The 16,809-nt window shown below is 37.8% G+C and overlaps 1 protein-coding gene across 1 annotated transcript; it reads right to left on the reverse strand.

Moving 5' to 3' along the window:
- Positions 1-1,553: 1,553 nt before the first annotated feature.
- LOC110798147 (SWI/SNF complex subunit SWI3C) lies at positions 1,554-15,317 on the reverse strand. The gene is made up of 10 exons (XM_022003305.2): positions 15,056-15,317; positions 13,325-13,449; positions 12,700-13,227; positions 11,633-12,168; positions 10,318-10,681; positions 10,114-10,187; positions 8,375-8,478; positions 4,038-4,090; positions 3,715-3,869; positions 1,554-2,413 (listed from the first exon to the last, which is right to left on the reverse strand). Exons 2-10 carry the CDS (start codon positions 13,341-13,343, stop codon positions 1,928-1,930), a joined length of 2,319 nt encoding a protein of 772 aa, XP_021858997.1. The 5' UTR covers positions 13,344-13,449; positions 15,056-15,317; the 3' UTR covers positions 1,554-1,927.
- Positions 15,318-16,809: the final 1,492 nt, after the last annotated feature.

Consider the following 16,809-nt stretch of genomic DNA (forward strand, 5'->3'; position numbering starts at 1 on the left):
CGTTAGGGTCTCAAACCCAATTATGGCCCGACCATTGTCTTCATTGGGCCAAAATATATGAGACCCCATGCAAGTTTGAGCCCAATCCATGATCGTTTGACCAACCAAGTTACCAAACAACCCATTATTACGTTACTGTCATGTTGGTGTTCACTAAGAATTTATGGCTAATGCAAAATAATCCTCTTAAGGGGTGAGTGGCGAGTGCTCGTCCTGCTGTCAGCGCTCATGGACGCCCCATGGCCTATGTTGTTGCCTTGCCGCTTATCGACAACGCCCATGCGATGCCTTCCGTAGTCTTGTTACCTTGGCGAGGAATATTTAGATATGGCTCGTGACAGGTAGCTGGAATGATGTGCTAATTTTTCTAAGATACTAACTAGAGTTCCTTCTTTTAATAGTTTAGTAAATGTGTCTTCGCCATCCCGGTCAGTAACAATTGAAGCTTGACATTCTCTTACTTCGTTCGTAGTCATTAGCTAGTACAATTTCATCGTTCAAGTTAAATCTTTTGGTGTGGAATGCCCAACTGTTTTAGCAAATGAGGTTACTTTTAAGAATATATAGACAACATACTGACATATTTGTATTATACTCCCTCCGTTCCTAAATACGTGTCCACTTTGGACATGTATACGGTAATTAATAAAATTGAATGGTGTGTAAGAGGTAATGATTGAGAATGTTTTTTTTTTTGGGAAAAGAAAAAGTAGATAATTGTTTATTAATAAAGTATAAATAAAAGTGGAGGTGGTGATTGAAAAGTGGGAAAAGTGTAGAATGTGTAAGAAAATGTAATAATGATGTATAGAAAAGTGGGAAAAGTGTATAGAAAAGTGAAAAAGGTGTATGTCCAAAAACGGAAAGTGGACACATAAAAGGGAACGCCATAAATGGCAACTAGACACGTATTTAGGAACGGATGGAGTATCTATTTTTCATCAGCTCATGTCCAGTAATGTAATAATCCTTCCATTTCAAATGAATGGTTTCACTTTATTTTTTAACACTTGTCAATGTAAACTTTTGAATATTCATAGTACCTCTAACTTTGTATTCGAAAAAGTTATAAAAAGTTGATATTCCAAAACTTACCTATCGAGACGGATCAAATAAGGTCACACACGACTATATTTTCCCCTATGAATAGTGTTAAAAGTCAGAATGTAACCAGTATTTCGAAATAGAGGATGTTAGTGTCAGATATGGAAATGTTTATTTCCAATACATAGTGGAGTACAAATTATGGATGAGAAAGTCTGGTGTTCCTTAATTGGCATAGTATGCTCAAGTTTCCATTATGAAACCACACCTTATAGGAGAGAAAGGATGGGGAAGAAACTGCATTGAGTAGAGCGAATGGGCAGCTTAGTAATGCCTTGCAAACAAGAAACTTGAAGCCATTCCAACTCCAACAGGAAGTGCTATTAATATCTGCTAGGGGAATCAGCTTCTATTGCCTCTGGCTTAGAAGCTCCTTCAAGTAGAAGAAGGAAGAGGGCAGAAGCAGATGGAGTGTGCTACAATCAGATGTTATTATGGAACTATCAGAATTTCTATCACCAATTATTCTTATCATATTTCTCCAAGAGGATTGTCTACAGCGTTTTAAAGTCACGATTCCAATGCAACTGCAGTCCAGTAAAAAAATCACCTTTTTTCCAATCAGCTCTACAATTCTTGACTTCAAGGAGGTAAACACTAAACAGGGAAAGCCAGAAGAAAACGAGAAACAAGAAAAGAATAGCCGCCAACTGCTACCACAACTAATTGCAAATCGACCCAAAAGGTCCAACCACATATTCCCAACCACTGCAGAAATCAAAGTTGAAGAATCTGCCCCCAAACATAGGCATCGTCACGGCCTGAGAGAAGAATGAGCGTGCACAGATCACGAAAATCAAATATAGATCTCTTGCCATGAACCTTAGCCCATGCCTGTACTCGTCCCCGGTACAGGTCTCAACATAGGATGACTCAAAGAAGATTGGCCACTCCCTTGTGCACCAAACATAACACCTGAAGGATGCCCCGAGGAAGAAGGTTGTATGGCTGAAAGCGGTAGGCGGGGCCCAAAAGTGAACATTTGCTGACGGGGTAACATTGACATTTGTTGATGGCTCATTTGGCTATTGGAATAACCAGAAACACTAGGTTGTGGTGAAGGTGATGCTGATATAACTGGTGGTCTGCTGTTGTTGATATTATTATTGTTATTATTATTATTAACTTGAGGAGCAACACCAGGTAAATTCATAGGTGAAGCAACTCCACTGGATCCAAATCTAGCTGTTAAAGCACGAGCTCTTTCCCCAGCAAGCCTTTGCCTTGTTTTCTCTACTTGTTCACATTCCTTCATTAATAAGGTCTCCACTTCAGCAAATTGCTTCAGCTTCAATTCCAATCTCTTCAACTGCTTTACCACAAAAAAAAACGTTATATCTTGGAAGGAACTGTGAAAAGAAACTTGTAACATACCTCGTATGTTATTCCTCAAAAACTAAATCCCTGATTATGTTGCTAATCAAAAGCCTATTAGCAAGGCCACTGTATTCGCCTTTGACAAAATTTTAAACAACGGTTTCAAATAGAGTAGATCAAACTATATTCCTGCTTTTAGTTGTTGCAAGCTACTTCAAATTTATTAACTTCCCAATCAACCGAGTTCCACGAAAGCCTAAAACTAGTCTCTATTGTTTTACTAAAAAGAACTTTTAATTCATAAAAGCAGTGTCTGGCATCAAAACTTCAGTTCAGATAAACTTAAGAATAACCAAAACTTATAGCATCAAGGTGCACACAGCCAATTATGAACTAATACAGTAGTTATTAGGCTCTGTGTTTGCATGTTTACCCGGTGACTACAGCTCAGGTGCTTCCTAGATAAACTATACAGGTTAACCGTAAACCACAGGTGCATTTTGATCTCAAAGTCTTCAACCTACTAGTACTCGAGAAGATCAATGGCGAGAATATAGCATGAAAGTATGAATATACCCCAGTTACAATGAAGTTTTATTGGAGAACTGTCATTTTGAATTTTTTAAACCTAGCATGGGCAGTTAAGGTTATACTTGACCAAATCATATTGCATGTGTCACAAACTCACAACAGCTATGAGTTATTTATCACAAAATAGATGCCCATGATGACATGACATGAAACAAGTGATTGCTATGCGAATAAAGCACCACAAGAATTCCATGAGAAACCTAACCAATTCCTTTTGTCCAAACTCCAAAGCACTCTGTTTTTTATGACATAGATTACCACTTCAATTTTTTTTTTTTTGATGCTTAGGGAAAGGGTACACAAGTAAAATAAGCCAAAGTAGCATAGATTTTTGGTGAATATAGTTCAAGACAATGTGACAAGTGGGGATCTTTTTGTAGTTTTTGGTGGTTTAAAGGGTGCTTCACCCATATGATTTTCTCATCACCTCCACCTAATAGATCTATCTTATAATTGAAGAAAAACTCAAGTGCCTTAGCATCAGATCTAGCAATGTGGAAACACATATCATAACAAGAGAGCTGACAAGCTTGATCTAGACAAGAACATAGGTTTCACATGTTTATGCCATCATCTGTCATATCTTATGTGAAATTTTAACTTATAATCACTAAAATCCAGCAATTATACTGCATGGTTTTTGATTCATGTAATAGAAAGACACACAGTAAACTTGGAAACAAAAAAAATGGACACTAATACCTGATGATTTATAATATTAGCAGATAGCCTCTGAATCTCCCGCTCTTCATGGTCTGCAAACAATTTTGCTTTCATTGTTGCAGCAGCAAGACCAGCTTTTGCAGCAAGTTTGACTTTCTCAGCAGGTAGTGAAGAAGCTTCCGCATTAATATTGTCTAGGTGCCAATAACCTTATTCAGTCAAATTCTCTTCTAGATTGTAAGACAAATACAATATCGAGAAAAAAGAGTCTGTATTTGTTTGTATATCAGGTTATCAACAAAACATAAGTTAATCAACATTTTTTAGATTACTAACAAAAGAACACAAAGGTTGAGCCTTACCTTTCTGCTGACTGGACTCTCTGAATTCTACAAGACCATCATCCGAATCCTCCCTTCAGGATTAAAGATAATAATTAAAATTGCTATTGAAAGATCTAATGTGATATGACAAAAGGCAAGCCGACCACCCAAAAAAAAGAAAGAGAAGTATATTCATCTTTGACAAGTCGAGTACATAGCCCCAAGAAAGAGCCCACAAATATGGCAAAACCATTAAGCGGAAAATAACCCAGAACTAAATAACATGGCAAAAAAACATAAAAGACAAGAACGGACATCCACTATGTCACAAATTTATCCGAAGGAATGACGTATTACAGAATATTTACTAAAAAGACACGCCTAAAAATGACATACTACAAAGTATTATGCCTAAAAGGATAAGGAAGTGGGTGTCTAAATAATCTTCCATGACAATTTCAACTTAGCTAACGTTTCCTTCTAGATTCTTCATTTGGTAATTTTGATTACTTCAATAGCGTCTAACAAAAATTCACTTAAGCTTGAGTATTGAAGCAAGTTGAGCAAAGAAAAGAACTACCCAATTTCTGGCAATAACACGGGAGAAAGAAGATCTTGTGGACCATCCCGATCCTTTAGACACCATATATCAGATTCAAATTTCTGGTTTCAATTATTGCTTATGGACAAGACAAAAAAATAATGAAAATTCAAACCCAACGAACATTTGCAGTTTAGGGAGCAAAACAGAAAAATGCAACAAACAACACTTGGAAACTTTGGCTCTCTTCATTCATCACTACCACCGGATTGTTTTACCATCAAGTTCTTCTCTCAAAAAATTCATTTGTTTCATTCCATTATCCATTCCAAAAGCTCCTAAGAGCTAGTGGTTTTTGTGTGAAACTGGTGATTCTAATGTTGTAACCACTAAGGCGAAGCTTTTGTAACGAAGTCACTTGAGCAAAGCTTTCGGATCTGTAATAGCTAAAGCTATGCTTTTGTAATCGCTTGCTTGATAGAGCATTCATCACCTCTTTCAAACATAAGATGGATGATGCCTAATTTCTCACACTTACGATGGAAATTGAAATTAGGATTTAGTTTCAGTTGTGTCTAGTTAGGTATTCCATACCAATAGCAAATAAGTAAGGAGACATCGGATCCCCTTGCCTCAAACCTTTTTGAAGGGTAGTCGCTTAAGCGAAGCTTTCAGAATGAAGTCGTTAAATCGAAGTTTTTGAAGAAGACTTGCTATTATCAAGATACTATAATATACTATAAGAGTATGTACATTAGTTGGTTCTTCAAAAGGGTCTTTGGAGTGGCTCTACACTCTCTCTACGAGACACTCTCCACATTTCGACAAGAAGCTTGGACCTGTACCCGAGCATCCTAGACCAAAGCTACTTTGTGAGTGGGTCCATCTTTGATTGGGTCCAATCTTTGATTGGGTCCAATCTTTGATTGGGTCCAATCTTTGATTGGGTCCAATCTTTGATTGGGTCCGTACCCGGGTTGGCTTGTCAAAGCTCCATTCAACCAACCAAGAAAGCTAAAGCGCGTGACTAAAACTAAAGGCCTTAGCGCTAGCTCTATAGTTTCTTTTATGCTTGTTGGAGAAATGTTAGCACAAGAGGTTGAACGGGAAAAAAAATCTACTACTTGAGTCAAAAGCTACTCGAGTACGAGACACGGTATATTAAGCTTGTCTCATAGGGGCCAGTGGGCCACAAAGAAGCTTCGCCGCTATGCTTACTCACAAAGTGTATGTGGTATCAAAGATGGACCCACTCAAATTCCTCTTTGACAAGCAAACCCTCAATGGAAGGATTTCAAGATGGATGGTCATGCTCACCGAATTACAAAATGAAAAGCAACAAGCTCCGCAACAAAAGCGAAGCGCACCCTAAAACGCTTTGGAGCCCCAAGAGTATCCACCGAATGCTTCCAAAAAGGATCAACGACGCTCTTACCCCATTTCCCAACAACTCCAGTAAAAGCATGACTATTACTATTGAGGCATAGATGAAGAAGGCCCTCGAAAGAGAAAGAAGTATGGAAAGAGCTTACCAAATTGATTATTCAAAGGCATCATTCCATGTATTGGAATTTCCTCATCTGCAACAACTTACGAAATTGCTTATTTATTAGAAATAGCTTTCCAAAAGCCTCGCTTTAGTGATTACATTCCTAAAGCTTCGCTTAAGCATGTAAACAAAATCACCGCTTTAGCGATTACATCTCCTTAATGCAAGCACCAAGTAGGTAATTACCCCTCCTGTGGTCCAATATTGACCATTGATGAAAAGAGAAGACAAGTCAGCCGGGAAGTGGGATATGAGTTGTACTCTTGTCGCGAAACCTTCGTTCTTCCGCCGCTCTAAGAGTGAAAATCAAAGTCTTTGCCTAGCTAGTAAGGCGAGAAGCGAAAGAGCTATCGTCGAAAGCTTCTCCTTTGCACGGGATTCTTCCAGCTCCAATCAATAATGGAAACTTACTCTCTTGAGTAAGCAAGTCAACTACCTTAAAGTGAAGTGTGAATCCACTGGAACCTCATAGCAAGAATAGCCCTAGAGAGTCTTACCCTTACTCCAGACTTAGACATTGTCAATTAAGCTCCCTCTTTTTACATATATGAGAATTATTAACAATGTATGCTAATTGAAACTTTTAGAACTCTTAGACACGGTAAGAGGACTAGATATTTGAAGTATTGTTCCAAAGCCTACTTGAAGATGTTTGCGCCTTCAACCTACAGACAAATAAGTCCTTCTCTTTTCTAGCGGCTCTTCCCGAGTTTAGTCAAGCCCCATCCCCGAGTCGGTGAAAGCCTAGCTCCTTCGGACTTCAAAGTCATGTGCTTCATCAATATTAGATCGTTGTTCGTCATTGTCGAAAGGCTTGTTTGTGGTCCAATTTGAAAAGCAAAGCTCCAAATCACGAGCTATGATGGTTGAATTAGACAGTCAAAAGCAATTTTTTGCTCTAACAGTGGTTTGTACGTCTTTATTTCTCACTCCTTTCTTAGATGTACTTTTTTCTCTAGTTTGTTTTTCGTTGGTGGTTGAGACGGTGTTGGGTTTGAAGTCAGAGGAACTTGGTGGTTGGATGGAATGGGTGGGAAAAGGGATAGAGATGTTAGGCTATAAGGTCCGGTGGCGTTGATTAGGATTCTTGAGATGGCCGGTAGTTGGGCGGCAATTGACCGGCAAAGATAATAATAGAGGAAAATGGGGAAATCCTGAAGTCCCACTTGAGGTGGGATTTGATGAAGAGGTTTTATGGGCGACTCATAAAAAAAGGGGGGAAACAGAATAGCCAACCAAATAGCCATTAAGGGATTTGGGGTTATGAATTTCCTTTACCTTTCTTGATTGCTCCCTTCTGCATTGTTTGGCACACAACACGGTTCCTTTACAGAAAGAGCTACTCCCTTGTTCAAATAAACTTGGCCTTTCATATTTCCAATCATCAACGCATACAAACTTTCCATTCAAAGAGAATAAATAAAGTAGTTCTAAGATATGAGGAATTGCAATAGTTCTTCATCCATTATAGATATTATATTATGTAGATGTCTCTTAATTCCATTAAGCCTCATCATAAACCCCGCGGCGGGGGGGGGGGGGGGGGGGGGGGGGGGGGGGGGGGGGGGGGGGAAGCAGCCTTTACCCTCTGATAACAGAGATGTTGTAACAAGTCGACCTATCTGAAACACAGCCACATAAATAAAAATCTAATGCAGTTTGATGAGCCATTACAACCAGGTCCATTATGATCTAAAGTCAGAATTATCAATCTTTGACTCCATAGGGAGGTACCCCACTGAAATATTCCATCAAAATAGAGCATGAGGCAAGAAACTAAGCACAAAGAATGATTTAATATCGAGAAAACTACGGAGGACACAGAAACCAACAGGCCTAGAGTACAGATACTATCAAACAATGGGAAAGGCAGATGATGTCAACAGAAGTAGTTCAACCTTCTATAGTTCTCATATTTCACATTTTTATACATTATGCACACAAAGGTATCAGAATATTACAGTCTTAGACATGGACTTATTCCAGTCTACTACACCTAATCTACAGAACGCACTTGATAATCAGCGCCAAGACATCAAGGATGAGCACGGGTTACAACTAATACAAGAATACAAAATAAGGATTCTATCAGACAAAGGCTGCTATTCGTGGATCCTTCAAGTTCCATTTTTCATTTTTTAGGTTGTTTCTGTACTTCGCATACAAACTTTCTACATGCTTGTTTACTTTAGACAATTGAAGAGACACTTACTGAAATGACTCCATCCAAACATATGACAACTGAAGTGGGGATAACAGTACTGACAAAGATGAAGACATCCCTACCTATTACCATGCAATGATCGATCATCCTCTGAAAGGGCTGCCAAAGAAGCATGAGCACAAGCAGCAGCAACCCTAGGACCTACAGCAGAAGCTAAAAAAGCAACCTGGAAAAAATGTACATTACCTATCAGAAGTCACAGAACCCATGGAAGCCATATAAACATAATCACTAAAATGTTTGCAGCAAGCAAATAAAAATGTGTAGAAACAGAAAAAACAGGTTATGGGAGAATAATAAATATAAAGAATAAAGAGTAGGATGTCTATCAACCTTAATATTTAAAGTTGGTAAAGTCAATCTGTAACTGGAAATATGAGACCGCCTTTTAGAATTAGCTGATCCAAGAAAAGAACAAAAATAAACCATTGTGACTTGAGTTTTATCTAATGGATCTTAACTAATGAAGTAAGTTATAGCTTCAGTTGTCAAAAGTCTGAAATCCACAACTGCATCTACAAATGTTACCAGGATGGCTACTTGGCTAGTGTTCTTGAATGCTAACACTTGTTTTTGCTTATAAAAATAGGGAAATTTAGATGGCTATCTCATGATATGATGTTTGAATACTATTCACATTTTAGTTCACCAGGCTTCTCACCAATTCAGTAAGGATGAAGAAAGGTTCAATTCAGCTGCTTTATTGACTATGTTTAAAAAGAGTATCACCTGGTTAAAATTGAAGGAAACGACCTAGAAAAAGTAATATTAAAAAACAGTGTACTTGTGATTTCTGTGACTAGAGCTTCATTTTTTCTTTGAATCATGCAGTGTAGAGAATGCTGATAATGATATCTCCAGTACATGCTCATAATGTTTAATGATACATACTTGTTGTACAAAACTTCCACCTCTGTAAATAGTTATCTGCTACTTCTAGAAGACTACTATTTCAAAATCTCCAAACCTTTTAAGGGCTGTTTTGTTGGGGGTATTTAAAAAGAGGAAGGCAACGCAAACTCTCATCTCCCTTAGTGAACATTTGTCTGGCCTTTTTTCCCTTACTCATTTTCTCTTTTGGAGTCCTCCTACCACCTTCGACCACTACCCTTGCCACCACAACCACCGTCACTACCACAGGCATATATCCGCCACCATTTTCGTCAAGAGATAGAGATAGAGAGAGAGAGAGAGAGAGAGTACGCAGATCTAGGTTACTAACTTGTCAAAAGCGCAAAACCACCAAAGGTTTTGGTCACTGGAATAAATTCAACCTCAAGGGATTTGGAGTCTCATGGGTCTAATTAAACCATCAAAGGCCAAGTTAGAGTAGTTGTGTTACCGAAAAAAGAAGAATATCGAGATTGGCGACAGAGTAAAGATGACCCGAGATGATGGTAAGCATGGTTTACGGTGTTGTGTGGAATCGTAGTGGAAGTTGAAGAGAAGGAGAAGTGGTTGGGAGGTTGGTGGGATGAATGTGATATGTTAGTAGAGGAAAATGGCAATTGGCCGTGGTTGAATAAGGAAAATTATGGCAGAGGAAGGGAAGGGAAGTGGAATAATCCATTCCGTATCATGAACCAAACAAAATTATGGAATTCCCTTTCTTTAATGTGAACCAAACAGCCCCTTAGTATTCTTCTACCAGAAATCTGGCTTCTTCGCCAAAGCATATGCATCGAATTAAGTTCATAAGAATGAAAGATACACACAAAAGAAAGTACTGGAAGATATTTGTTTCAATTGTTATGTAAGAAAATAAGTACAGAAGCAAGTAAAACGAACAGTGTGTACATACCAGAGCCATGACAGGATTTTCAGAATTTAGAAATGGAAACTTATTTTCAGAATCACAATCATGCTCACGGGGTCCTAAACAAATGAGAGAGAAGGCTATGTATTAGCATCGAGATGCACGAAGCAGAACAAAGACAAATATTGCAAGTGAACAACGAATTTACAAAGCGCCAGTTCACTAAGTATACATGAGGAAAATAAAAACCTGAAGAGATGCCATTTTCATTCAGATAGGATCCATCATGACTGTACTTGACCAGCCCATAAGTTTGACCAGAGGAACTTGGAACTTCCACTTTTTCTAGTAAGCCATCCTCTATGGGCAAACGAAGAAAGTGGAGAATGCATTGTGCCTTTGACTTAGTTCCAACATGCTCGGCTATTTCATTCCAGCAATCATTGTAAATTTCAAGTGCCTCGAGGAGTAGAAGTGTTTCCTGATCAGTCCAACTATCCCCATCATGATCACCACACTCCTTTGTGGGATCTATCTTAATGAAGTCCATGCTTGAATGACCAATAACAAACCTCCCTTCATGGTAGCATTCTGAACATAGCATTGTATCAGCCTGTTGACAAAATGCTATCAGGTGAAAAGAGATATATAAGGAAAACAGCAAGGTCAAACCACCTCCAAAAAATGATGGCACGAAAATAGAGGTCCCTGTTATGAAACAGGGATCAACGAAGATATTAGATCCATCATATCTTTAAGGACTGTGGTATGCTCAATTAAGCTTCCTTATACAGGGAGCAATAGACTCATTCGGATATCAATCAGAGTTGAAATTCAACAAGTAAGGAAGCAATAGTTTTTCTCTTCTCTACCCACATATTACAGCAATTAAAAATGTAAAACATAATGTAGAAGGTCTTAACTGCTATGGGGGATACCTCTTTTTATCCACAGACCTGAAAACGACTAGGAAGTATAAAACATAATGTAGAAGGTCTTAACTGCTATGGGGGATACCTCTTTTTATCCACAGACCTGAAAACGACTAGGCTATTTATAAGTATAAAAAGAAATGGCTTCCACCCCCAAAAATGTTCTTCAAAGCTTATTGACTTCTAATTTTCCTTTTTCTTCACTTATCTTTGTTATCTTTATACGTGATCCTTAGGTTACTACTTACTACTCTCTCCCTCCATTCCTTTTTGCATGCACCATGTGCTTGGTATGGTTTTACTATTTGGTTGAGTGGATTTGATGAGAAAGAAGTAGTGGGCTCCATAGCATTATATGAGGGAGTAAAGTGTGTCGGTGTTTTGGGGGGGGGGGGGGGGGGGGGGGGAGTATTAATGAGAAGCACTAACTACAAATTGACAATGGATGATCAATACACTCCTCTTACTTGACACAGGTTCACATTACAGTAAAAGATGATCAATAGATGGATGGAGGACGGGTTCAATTTCTAAAATTTGTTAGGAATAAGAAAGAGATGCAGTGCGCCAACATAGAATAAATGGTAACTATCATTGCCAAAATGGACAAGAATGCAAATTAGTGAAATTACCTCCTTAACAGACTGATAACACAAAACGAACAGGGACCGAGAACAAAAATTACAGTGATTTTCTGATAACATCTCCCGTACTCTACTGTCCAGGTCAGCAAGATCAGGTGGAGTTAATGACAATGACGAGGACAAATCACAAGATTTCAAACTGCACTTTGGAAGGTCGAAATTGATAAGACTATCAATGGACTTCAACATAGCTGATGGCACGTGAACTTCTCCGTTTCGATCCTCTCTCAGATATGACTGAATACTCCAAGACTCGTGAGGAGGCAACGGAGCACAATAGTTAATAATGCCCCAGTGGTCAAGGAAACGAAATATCCTACTAATATCTTCGTTATCAACACCAACATCCAATTCTTGGCAATCCCCAATAGACAGCCTCTTCTCCGAGTTTTCCATGTATTTGGCAATGATTAAATTACGACAATCCAGATATTTCTCAGCGGTGTGTTCAGCGGACTTGCCAGAAAAAAAATGTGGCACCACTTGTCTTTCCAATCTGTGCACTGATGTTGGTTGAAACCACTCTGCCCATGAAGAAGAAACCAAAGGTCAGCAAAGAATGTTTTGAATTGTAATGAACACCTGTAGTAATATGGCAGTAACTAGAAACAGATAGAATCATTTTGTTATAGATAACGTCTAAATTATCAATTACCAAGTGGCACACCATTAAAAACAGTCAAGTCATTGCGTTTCAACAAAATCCAACTCATTCCCATGATGGAGTAATTATTACCAATGTACTTGATGAAAAAATCACAAAGCATTATCCCTCCTCTGAGCTTGGCTTTAAACGAGGAGTTCCATTTATTTTGGCCCAAGTCCAAAGAGAACTAGGAGTTAAGAGTTAAAACCACAGCTTAATATATATCATAGAAGCAACGAGCAATGGATACACCCACAGAGATAATAAATATTTTTACGCATACCAGAAAATGGAAGGCAGTAAAGATGAAATAAGTGAAAAAATTGACAACCCACCCAAACAAAATTAGTGTTGTTCTACTCTTTTGTCATTAGAGGTGAAAATAAAGACAATAAAGTGAGAGAGATACCGGCGTGAAAGGGGAGAACATGGTGCCTGTCCCAAAACATCTTAACCACGCCCCTACCTTCCCTAATGGGAGGCGGAGTAAGCACAACCGGACTCTCTTGATCCCCTGAAGCTGAACCCAACAGTGCAGGACAATCAGATGGCACAGCAGACGACACCTGGAGCTGACCGTATGATATATTCTCCAAAACAGCACCTCCGTCCCAACACTGCCCCTGCCCCTTGACTTCTCTATCTCTTTCAGTAGCAGCAATTTTGAGCACACACGAGTGGGGCCAGTTCACGTCATACTTCAGGGCAACGGGGAAGTCTGAGATTCGGACGCCGCTGCCAGAGGTCACCTCGGGTTCGGATATGGCCCTATTTCTGGGAATTTGGGCATTCTTAGGGTTAGGGTGGAGGTCTTCATCTTCATCCGCCTCCGCCATAACCTCGTTCTCTTCTTCATCGTCTTCTTCTTCCTCGTCGCCGCCATGGTGCCGTTTCATGGTCTTTGGCCCTCGCGGTTTCCGCCTTTTATGCCGAGCGTCTGCCCAAGCGGTGGAAACAAGAGAGAGAAATTAGGGCACACATAATTGGTAATGAAGCAACTTTGTTAAAAGAAATGAAGTGAATCACAGTATTACCTGATGGAGAAGTTGGCATTGAAGCAGCAAATTTGGAGGAAGGAGAGAGAAGTGTGGTGTCTGTGATCCGTGGCGGACCCTATAATTAAACAATGGTTGGGCGCTGTCGACCCATCGACAAAGTACTACAAAAAAATAGAAAAAGTAAACTTACAATCTAAAAAAGTACATAAAAAGTTTTATTCTAAAAGTCGCAAAATTTCAAATTACACCTTAATAATACTTCAAACTATTCATGCTAATATTTAAAATAATCATTCTCTCTCCAAATAAGGGACCAAGCAGTCATTCAACAATTCACTAAATCCTTTCACTCCAAATCAAGTCTTGAAACCAAACATCCATGATTCATTGGTAAAAAACTATTTACAAGTCACAGCAACAATTTACTTTATTATATCGCTCCAAATCAAGTCTTAAAAATCAACATTCATGATTCATTTGGTCAAAACTATTAAATTGATCACGAGTTCACAATAACAATTTATTTAATAATTTCACTCCATATTTATACAATAATTTCACTCCATATTTATACAATAATTTCAATCTATATTATACAAAACCACAAGAAATTGATGCTCCGAAATGCTAAAACATGCTTAAAAGCCATCATTATAGGAGCAAATATAGAAGGACACTAATAAAGCCACCACTGCTGGTTTCTCTTGATCTCGTCTACAGATTACCGCGATCTTAATGTAATTAAACAAGGTCCAATCACTAATAAAGAGATTATTGGATTAACTAAAACTTAAGATAGTTATTGATCTTGCTGCAATAATTAGTTCTTCGAAATAGACATGATTGGGACTGACACTTGAATAGAGCTAAGTCATCCAGCAACCTGAACGCAATTTAGCTTTGATTGTAAGAGTATTTTTTTTAGTTATTACAATTTAGAAGCTAAAGTATCACTGTATTATCTGCTGACATTAGCACAAGAGAGAATCAAAACAAACAGCAACATGCTCTAGACTAGTGCACCTCAATCAGATTAGTAAATGGATTTTCTGTATATTTAGTGTCATTATTGCCTTATGTGCTTAAATGTTGTTGCTGACAATTCTTCTTGAATGACTTAAAGTATCATACATTATGCCTCTAAATCCTACTCCCAATAGCCTCCTAACTCACTTGGAACCAAGTAGCTTCCCTCCGTCTTCCGTCAGATAGACCCTGTTACTACTTACTAGTACAATTGAAAGACCCTTACAAGTCTTGGCTAATTACTTATAAATGAAAGCAATACCCATTCCAAAAAGAGAGTTTCAGGGGAAAGAGAGTGGTCCACCAAAAAAAAAAAATAACAGCTTTTGGTGAAATTTCAGTAAGGCCACACAACAATCTACTTTGCCCCAATTTCATATCACTTTTGACAACAGCTATTGATGAAATTCATATACAAAAAATGATTTCCAAACAGCTAAATTGACAAATTAGAAGAAGAAAAACCATCCAAAACAAATAATTCAATCAAATAGATAAACAAAAATGCATCAAAATTGCTCAAACCAATAAATCGTCGAAAAGAAGAGATTTAGAATATTTTTCTATTAATTCGCAACTGCCTAGCACAAAACGCAGAACAGCATTTATCAGAAGACACTCTTACCTAAAAAATTCAATCAATCGCTGATTACAAATTCAACAGGTAAGTATGATGAAGCAATCGATTGCATAGAGGAATTCGTCCAAAAATTTCACTTGAGTAGGAAGAGTGAGCAATACCTGGAGAACCAAAAAGCGAAGGACGAAAACCCTAACACGAAGCCCAGAGGAGGTAGGCGGACAACGTGAAGAAACCGACCGGAATTATGGATGTTCGAGGACAGAGGCGGCGAACACTTCTTGGTGGTCGGTGAACAAGCCAGAATTTTGGGTGAAGTTTGTGAGTAAGAGTGAGTCCTAGAAACGAAGAAGGAAGAACAAGAAGAGAAGTGAAATTTGGGCGGAAATTTTTGTTTTTGTTTCTTTTTATTTTTTTGCAGCATAAAACAAGAGGAAAAAAGAAAAGAAAAAAACCAACGACCCCCTATTTAGATCACCTTCTCATATGGACTTTATTACTAGCGAAGTCAAGGAGCAGAGCAGAACAGAGCAGCACAGATCAGATCAGATCAGATCAGATCAGATCAGATACTTAATTATTATTATTATTATTATTTTAGATGATTATTATTATTGTTGTTGTTGTTGCTGCTGCTTTTATGGTTGTGGTGGTGTAATTGTGATATGTTGTTTAAGGCATAATAAATAAATAAAACATTGATAAAATAGGATGTTTTTTCACATAAGTTTCAAATTGTCCAGCTTAGAACCAATCTGCTCAGATCATGTCCAAGTCAAAATCGATTTATCTTGTGCAGATCAGAATCGATCTGTCTAAATTATGTCCGGATCATAATCAATTTGTCCATTTCATATCTAGATCATAACTGATAAGTCCTAGACATTGTTCAAATCTGAACATTTAAATGTCCATAGCAGAACAATCATATCCAAATCATGTCCAAATCAAAATGGATTTGTCCAGATCATGTCTTGATTAGAATTACAGATCATATCCATATTAGAACCGAATTGTACAAATCATGTCCGGATCATAATGGATTTGTCCATATCGTGTCCAAATTAGAACCAATTTTTTGAAGATCAAATCGATCTATCAAGATCATGTCTAGATCAAAATTGATATGTCCAGATCATGTCTAGACTAGAACCAATATGTTCATAGCAAAACCAAATTGTAACGATCATGTTCTGGTCATAATCGATATGTTCAAATCATGTCGAGATAATAATGATTGTTCAGATTTTGTAAATCATAACCGATATGTCCATATCATAATCAATCTTTCTAGGTTATAATCGATATTTTAAGATCATGTACGTTGATCAAAACCAATATGTTCAGATGAGAATCGCTCTGTCTATATTAAAACCGTTATGTTCAGATCAAAACCGACATGTACGTCTTAAACAAAATCAATTTATCCAGATCATGTGCATCCAAATCAGAACAATGTGTCTATATCATAACTGATATGTCTGATACAGGTTGCCTAAATCATAATCGACATGTTGATATCATGTCCACATCATAATATTAATACAACATTTCATGTTAATGTTAACATTAATACAATATTTAATGTTAATGTAATAGGTAAGTTTTTCGACTTTTTTTTGTATTTACTAAAAAAAATAAAATTAAATTTGTGTTTTACCACCTTAAAATCTCAAAGTTTTTATATTACCACCTAAAAAAATTGTTTCACCACCTATTAACAAAAAAGTTAACGGTGTTGTTAAAGGACCCTACTTCAACAGATAATATATCAGTTGCCTTACAAAATTTCTCGATGTTCTTCAAAAACACCAATTAAATTGCTATTTCTGGTAGGTGGAGGGAAGAGGTGTTGCAACATAATTTCCTCCCTTTTGAGGCGAAAGAAATTATGTATATCCCACTGACGTCGTTT

Source organism: Spinacia oleracea, chromosome 6 (genome assembly GCF_020520425.1).
Source record: "Spinacia oleracea cultivar Varoflay chromosome 6, BTI_SOV_V1, whole genome shotgun sequence".
NCBI lineage: Eukaryota > Viridiplantae > Streptophyta > Magnoliopsida > Caryophyllales > Amaranthaceae > Spinacia > Spinacia oleracea.